The sequence below is a fragment of the Dermacentor albipictus genome, chromosome 5 (genome assembly GCF_038994185.2).
Source record: "Dermacentor albipictus isolate Rhodes 1998 colony chromosome 5, USDA_Dalb.pri_finalv2, whole genome shotgun sequence".
Lineage (NCBI taxonomy): Eukaryota > Metazoa > Arthropoda > Arachnida > Ixodida > Ixodidae > Dermacentor > Dermacentor albipictus.
In genome coordinates, this window is record NC_091825.1 from 5,417,860 (window position 1) to 5,426,159 (window position 8,300).

At 49.7% G+C, this 8,300-nt stretch overlaps 1 protein-coding gene across 8 annotated transcripts in view; it reads left to right on the forward strand.

Moving 5' to 3' along the window:
• The window catches only part of LOC135917165 (pre-mRNA-splicing regulator WTAP-like), a 221,936-nt gene extending 216,342 nt beyond the window's left edge, over positions 1-5,594 (forward strand). For all 8 annotated transcript variants that reach the window (XM_065450671.2, XM_065450670.2, XM_065450665.2 and 5 more), the window contains 2 exons: positions 4,737-4,891; positions 4,958-5,594. In XM_065450671.2, the coding sequence (XP_065306743.1) occupies positions 4,737-4,891; positions 4,958-5,421 (619 nt within the window). In that variant the 3' untranslated portion in view covers positions 5,422-5,594. The remainder of the gene's footprint in view (positions 1-4,736; positions 4,892-4,957) is intronic.
• The last annotated feature ends 2,706 nt before the right edge of the window (positions 5,595-8,300 follow it).

Genomic DNA, 8,300 nt, shown 5'->3' on the forward strand with positions numbered 1-8,300 from the left:
TGGGTGGTGCTCTGCTAGAAGCGACTGGTGCTGCCGCTAGCCCTCCTGTGGGCTGGAACTCAGAAGTGGCAGTCAAGGGTGCTGGCCAGGTCCCGAGCCGAAGCCTGACATGGTCAGCGTGTCTGTGCCACATGGTTCCGTCTGGCATGCAGACGAGCAGTGATGAGGCGCTGGCAGGAGACACCACCTGTCCGGCTGACCAGGGTGGGCCAGGACGGAAGTTCCTGGCAAAAACTGGAGCTCCCGACTCTGGCAAAGGCCCAGGACGGCACCCTTGGTGAGCAGCCAGCTTCTGCTTCAGCTGCTTCAAGAGCACTGTGGATCGGAGGTCCGGATGCAAGACGTCCAAGGGTGTCTTGACCATCCGACCCAGCAGGAGCTCACAGGAGGCACGGCCAGTGACATCGTGAGGCGTGGTCCGGAACTGAAATGGTATCCGGGCAATCTGCGTCCAGATATCCCCAGTCTGGCTCTTCTTGAGCTTCGCTTTGATGGTTTGCACCACCCACTCGGCTGCACCATTTGAAGCAGGGTGGTACGGCGGAACTATTATTCGGCGGATTCCGTTCTTTGTCAGCCAGGCCAGGTACCTTGTGCTGGTGAAAGCAGGAACATTGTCGGACACGATGACATCCGGCAACCCCTGGGCGGCAAAGACCTGTCGTAGCGCTGCAACGGTCATGCCTGCTGACAGGGTGGTGACAGGTAGAACCTCCACTTCGAAAAGGCGTCCACCACCACCAGGAAGTAATGGCCCTTGAAGGGTCCCCCATATCCACATGTAGGCGGGACCACGGTCTCTGTGGGAATGGCCTGGGGGTGCTTTCCACATGACGCGAGGCTCGCTGATGCTCCTGGCAGATTCGACAGCTCTGCACCACATGCAGGCTGGCTTCCGATTACTCTGGCAGACGAATGCCCAGTGCATGAATCGAGTTTTGGCCCAGCAGCGTCGGCGACGACCCCTTCGTTAAGTGAAGGGGAAGGGTTGCCTCCCTGTCGCCAAAACGAACGCTGACCTGTGCCTGACCCTGGACCTGGGACAGTTGCCTAGAGGAGCTGCGCAGCATCACGCCTGAAGCCTTGACGGACACGTCGGGGAAAGCACGCTTGAAGAGCTTCCCGGCATTACTCACACGCTGGCCCCTGTGTCCAGCTCCATGGAAATGGGGTGCCCACAGATTTCGACGGTCAGCATGTACGGCGGCACAGACGACGGGACAAAGCCGATGTGCCGCATGTTGAAAATCGGCGGGTTCTCGGCCAACACGTGGAGCCTTCTCGGCCAAGACGTGAAGAACTTGAGCCTGCTGCCGCACGCCCCCGCCGCGTACGCTTGCGACGGCTGCCCTGGCCGCGGGCTTGTGTGGTACTTGGGCTTGAACCAGGCTGCTGCTGCTGCTGTTTGCTGTTCGTCCTCCCCCTTCGGCCTACACGTGCCAGGTGCCCAGTTTTCCCTCACCTAAAGCATTGTGCTTGAGAGAACTGGCACTGTGATGGGGAGTAGGCACCACCACAGTGACCGCAGGTACTGCCCTTTGTCACCAACTCGTTGACCGCCGCTTCCGCCGACGGTGAGCCAGTTGCACGAGAAATCTCGCCAGTGTCCTTGGCGGCAGGTTCCATTGCTGCCAGCGCTGCCTTCACGGCGTCGTCCAGCGAGGGGTCAGGAAGCTCCAGGAGTCGGGCCTGCATGGCGAGGTTGTTGATGCCGCAGACGAAACGGTCCCGGAGCAGCGAGTCCAGCTGGTCCCCGAAAATGCAGGCACTCGCTAACCCTCGCAGCGCAGCAACAAATTGTCCGAGGGTCTCCTTCCCAGCAGCTCCGGTTGTTGAAGCGGAAACGCTCCATTAGTGTGGACGGTGCTGGGTTGAAATGTGAGCACAGTATGGCGAGCAGCTCACCCAGCGTCTAGACGTGCGGCGTGGCTGGCTTGAAAAGGTCGAGCAAGAGGCTGAAGACGCGGGTCCTGCAGCTGGCCAGGAAAATGTCGCGCTGTTTGGCCTCGGGTGTGTCGTTTGCCTGGAAGAACACATGGACTTGCTCCTCGTAAATTTGCCAGGCAGAGCTATCTCCCTCAACAGCTGGAGCCTTCCGTACAGCGGCATGGCGGCAGCAATGGGGGGCGGTGTTTCGCCCCTCGTTGCGGCGTGGGACGATCCGTGGGTACTCGTCGCCAGAGTCACGAGTATCCCATCCTCGTCGCCAGTGTCGCGATCCACCCACGTTCGTGAACAAGGGAGGGCTTGAGGCACCCTCCATTAGACGGACGCTGCGCAGCGTAGTGGTGCTGAACGATGACTGACCGCCGAGCAGCCATGCTCGTCGGTGTTTATTGCGGTGCGCTGACCATTGTTGCCTGCTGAGCTTAGCAGGCCACCGAGCCTGGCGGCGAACAAACATTATGCCTGAGGGGGCGTCATATGCTTGCTACAGCCTCACTGCCCAAACTTTCGTCGCGATGTCTACCAACTTTATTGCAAAGTGTGAGTGACGATCTTGCAAAGTGAAACACAAACAATAAAGTCGCCCAAAAGGCAAAGCATCAATTGTAACAGCAAAGTAAGTAAGATATGCACGGCAGCAGCAGCGAGCGAATTGACCTTCGTGCTCTCTTGTGTCAACGCGAACTAAACGTCGAAAGCACAGCACATACGAAGCTGCCGGCACAGGGCGCACTTTGTTCACATCGCAGATCGCTTTCAAGATAAGGTGTGGTTGTGCACTTTGTCAACGTTGCAGATCGCTTTCAAGATACGGCGCCCACACAAGTGCGCACTTTGTCCAGATTGTTTTCAAGATAGGACAATTGCACGGCCGTGCCGTTAACAGCAGAGTAGAGAACCCCCCTCCACGTGCCTTGCAAGAGAACGGCAGCACGCTACTACCCCGCTTTCTGAACTCCCTCGCGCGCAAGATATTGAGTCGTGATCGTCAGCTGACCCTTGCAAGTCAGTTGCCAGCCTGTGTAAACCACGCAAAAGTCCCCTCTATACGCCCAATATTGACAAGAAATGTCACTAATTTGATCCGCTGTAGCCGATAGTCCGTTGTAACTTAACCACGCTGCAACGGACTATCGTGGTCCGTTAAAAGAGAACTTCGTTGCATTAATAAAATAGGTAGAACAAGCTAAGGCTGGAATATAATCCATTATACCGGGAAGTCTGTTGTATGCGGGTCCGTTGTAACGAGCATAGACTTTATATGCAAAAACATCGCATCATGTATTTCCAAGTACAAAAGAAAACAGTGAATAGTGCTGCAGTGCTCCACATCCTATGCCTGTCTTTTAGAATGTTGTGCCACACTAGCGTCAGTTTTAATGATGGCTTCTGTTTTCCAGATTGGTCACAAGTTCGATCCCAGTCGCAACGATCACTTCTTCAATGGGCATGAAATGCAAAAATGCTCATGTACTTAAATTTAGATGCATGTTAAAGAACCCAGGTGGTCAAAACTACAGTGTGCCTTGTGATCAGCATCTCGTTTTGACGTGTAAGAACGTTACAATTTATTCTTTTTTGAATTGTAGTAAAGAGATTCTCGGGACTGTCCTTATTGGTTCTCTGATGGCCCTTATCTGAACACATTCAACATTATTATTTTGTAATTTATTGTAGTACTTGTATATTTTCACGTGGTCGTAACATCAAAGAACACAGTAGCAATACTGTGAAAGGAAAAACTAGCTTTTATTGGGTGAACCTGTGCCCACAAAACAGGCTACACTTAAAGCACAACGAGAGCGGCGAACACAGCCGGGGATCATCGAAAATCTGACCAGCGGGTCAAGCGCGTCGGCTTTTATACATCAATCGTCGAATGTTCCAGACTAATCGCTGGGACCCGTGCACCTTCTACAAAGTTCTACATTATTCGCGTCGCGCACACATGCAATCAAGTTTCGGTCACAGACAGTGGATGGAACCATCGATAACATTCCAGAAACTTCCCACACATGGAAGCGCGTCCTGCGCTGTGCGATAACATTTGTTAGGCAGTGAAACATGTCGCCCGATAAAGACAAGTACACGTGTCAATATGGTATTAAATTTCTTTTAGTAATCTTCTCTTTTGCTCAGTAAATTGTGGCATGTGTTCTGTAATTCTGTAAACTCTTATGTTGAACCAATGCACTTCAGGTGTAAATAATTGTGTAAGTGTTCTAGATTGTCTATGCATTTGTAAATCAGAGTTGTAATTTGGAGCTTTTCTCAAGGGTAAGCTTCGATGTCATTTTTTTGTTGTTGTTGCTACTTTATAAGATACATTTGTAGAGCACTGTTAGACAGTTTTTAACCATTCAGTATTATGTATGGCTGTGTTTGTATGCACTCGTTCAAGGGCCTGAATTTGGTATTCGAATATAATGCAAGTGCAACAGCACGAGCCCAGCTGGAATAAAGCGGCTCCTTATAATAACAATGACAAGAAACAGTATGTACGAACTTGCAGCATATGGTACTGCATAGTTGTCTTGTGACAATGCACTTGTACTCAGATAGGAAAGATCATTAAAGTTGTAATCTGCACTACCACGTGAATGCGCACGTGTTGTGCATGTGCCAGCAACATGCTGCAGTGGATATCCACAAGTAGGTGTGCCATGGTGCAAGTAAAACATTTTCCATTGTCGGAGCGGGTTCTCTGTACAAGTGAGTGTGCATAAACCACTACAGCAGGATGAGCAGGAAGTAGTTTGGTTAGAGGCCAAATGTGCTTCTCCTCGCAGCAACACGGGCAAGCGGCTGATGGCCAAGTGCCGGCTGCTCTACCAGGAGAATGAGGAGCTGGGCAAGATGATTTCCTCGGGTCGCATGGCGAAGCTCGAGGGTGACCTGGCATTGCAGCGTAACTTCAGTGAGGAGATGAAGAAGAGCCAGACTGGTGAGCGCACGTGCACAGCTGGTAAAACTCTCTCTTAAGCGCCCCCCCCCCCCTCTCTGTGTGCAGAGCAAGATGAGTTCCTGCTGGAACTGGACGAGGAGGTGGAAGGCATGCAGAGCACTATCTACCTGCTGCAGCAGCAGCTGCGTGAGGCCAAGGAGGCGCGGATGCAAGCCGAGCGGAGGCTGGCCAGCGAACGTGGAGATGAGCCCGTGCTCAACGGGCATGTTGCGGGCTCTACTGCAAGCACACCGGCTGCTGCTCCGCAGCCAGCCAGGGGCGGAAAGCGCACGACATCGCGGGCAACGCGGGCAGCACCTCGGCGAAGTACTGCACCTCGGACTCGAAAGCGCGCACGAGAGCAGGGTGCGGACGGGCCAGATGCCAAGGTGTCTTCGGCACTCGAGATAGACGCAGACACGGAGGTGCAGGTGGCACAGACACTTGCCTACCTGTTTGTGGCTAATAAAGAGCGCCAGCAGGATGGCTCGTCTGACTCTGCCGCAGCCGATGACGCGCAGGACCTCTAACGCCATGGGCAGACTTGTAAAATAGCATCTCGTGTGGGCGCCATTTCTCATTGTGTGAGTGTGACACTGGAGGTGCGCGCATTCTTAGTGAGTGCAAGTGGGGGTGTTTGGGAAAATCACTTGTTCATGATTTGTGGTATCACTGTGAGAAATAAACTGACTGTTGAAGTGTATTCTAGTGTACATTTTCCCCCTTACCACAAGACACTAGCTGTGCATTTGCCCTTGACCAAGTACGAATGTGCCTCTAATCTCGCAATAATTTCTCATGAATGGTTGAGGGCCTGGTCAAGTATCATGCTGTCTTTTTGCTTTTGTGGCCAGTACTGCCACCTGAGGTTATCACGTACTTAATGATATCAGCTAGTCCACAAGCTTTCTCTTTCATCTATGCTGACTGTCTCACAATGTTATGCTAATCATTTTCCATTCCACTGCTTGTGGCACAGTCTAGAGACTTTTGTTACCATTCAAGTTATCCCCACAACTGAGTACTGATAGAATTCACTGATTGTACACTTCTTAAGGATATCAGTAAGCTGCTTGTCATTATTTAAAAATGCCACTCATATGCACTGCAACCTAATTGTATTTGTTTATGGTGAGAGTCTTCCTGTGAATGCTTGGATTATATAAATTTACTTCTGTATGTAGTTCCAAAGGCTTGTTGCCTTGCCAGGCCTACTGTTGCTGAACAGAACAATGTTATCTGTGAACTGCAAGTTCCTAGAATATTCCCTCTTTATTGTTGCCCCTAATCCTTCCTAGTCTGCCACCTTAAATACTTTTCATCATATGGTCCATAATATTGTAGAAATTGCATGTTGCCCTCACCTTGCACCTTTACAACCAATATCTTTTTACTTGGAAGAATTATCGTACCTTTGGAATCTGCAGATCACTCCCAAGATATTCGTGATGATGATGACTAGCATGTTTTATTGGCGCAAGGGCCAGATGTGGCAAAAGAGCACCAAGGCAATAATGGCTCGTCACTGATACACGAACTGTGAATTATCAGGAGTGAATTAAATGCGGCTGTGTGGAGGTCTAAGAAATTCAGCGAAGATTACGAGATATTAAACTATATATATATATATATATATATATATATATATATATATATATATATATATATATATATATATATATATATATATATATATATATATATACTGCTCCCTAATCCGAAATTTGAGTGCAGCTCTATACTTCGTAATGGCGGTGTTTGTGTAATGCATGAAAGTAGGAAAAGAAGGACAGAGATGAGTAAAGAGCATTACTATACTTGTTTTCATATCGCCATGTACTGGCTGACATTGACAAACTGCCTCATGCAGCATGTTGCATACAGAGTGAATTGTGGCATGACTGCCTCACTAATCTGGCGATCGCAAGAGGCAGTCAGGTGACGCGTTGGCACGATTCACAGCAGCCACCGCAGACTGATCTCCGAGACGATGCGCACTACTTTGGCGCCATCTCATAGCCATCGTCGCTATACCCTCCTCCTGCAATTTCCTCCTTGCGTCTTTCATCCCTCGCTGCGCTCCGTGTTCGCTCTTTCATCCTTCGCTGTGCTCATTCGCTCGGTTACGCCGAAGCCAATGTTTGCCGCAGGAATGGCCGCCTAAGAGCTGCACTCGGAAAACATTTGCTGAAAAGGTCGTAAAATATATGTGCTTTAAGACTATGACAATCACAAGTGAAGTGTAGTATGAACAAAATATATATTAGTGAGCGGTTACATACTAAAATGTGTCACTGTAAGCAGCGTAGCTGCATCAATAGAGTCCTTAAACACAAAGGTCTTGAGACATGTGCCATACAAAATGCTACTATCCTAGCAGCAGCCTCTGGTGAGGCGGTGTGCTATGAATCTCTTGGACATAATTATAACGTGCTATAAGCCAACATCCCATAAGAAGTTTATACTGGACTTATGGTCAAAAACTTGTTCCGATTCAAGAAACAATGCCAGATGAAAGGGGATGTGCCATTAGTATGCTAGAAAAAAGTCTTTTATCTTTGAACTTCTGCTTCTGGACACTTAGCAAGACATGGAGGACGGTTAGTATTATGCTACATTTATTGCAGGTGAGCGATTCATCACTGGGTCAAAAGGTAGGAGTGCGGACTGTATGTATGTCCTATCCATTGTCAACAGTATATAACTTCAATTTGCCATATTTTGTTGTTTACTGCCAGTTTCCTAAGCACGGCTTAATGGACCTTATTTGATGTTTGACTATCCCATATTGTGTGCCAATAACTTGAGTTTTTTGTGCATGAACGGTGTTGAGAATCGCTAGCGACTGTCGCACGTTTCTTGCATCTTTGGCTGGACCCTGCAGGGGACAACGCACACCACAGAATCAACAGAAACGTACGTGTCCATGGCGGGAGTGTTGTGCGTGGCTGTCATCGGCGAGGAAGACCAAGACGACACTGTTGTTCAACTTAAATCGTTTTGGCAGCTCGAGCACATTGGCATTGTCGACGAAGAAGAGGCCGACGTGGAAGACAACCAAGTTTTGCGGGAATTTCTGGAGAATGTCTCCAGGAACAACTGCCGATATCAAGTTTCCCTTCCCTGGAAAGAGAATGCTGCCGATTTGGCAGACAACAAAGCCACGGCTTTCAGTAGGTTCAGGTCTTGACGACAAGATTGATGGGCAACAATGACCTTATGCGCGATTATGACCAGGCAGTTCGGAACTACATGCTTGCTGGACACACGGAAGAGGTCATCGAACTGGGTGAGTCCCCAAGAGGGCCCGTTTATTACATGCCTTACCGCAACATGGCCCGTCCATGCAGTCAGACCACAAGATTAAGAGTCGTCTTCGATGCGTCATCTAAAGCTCCGGGAAAACTGT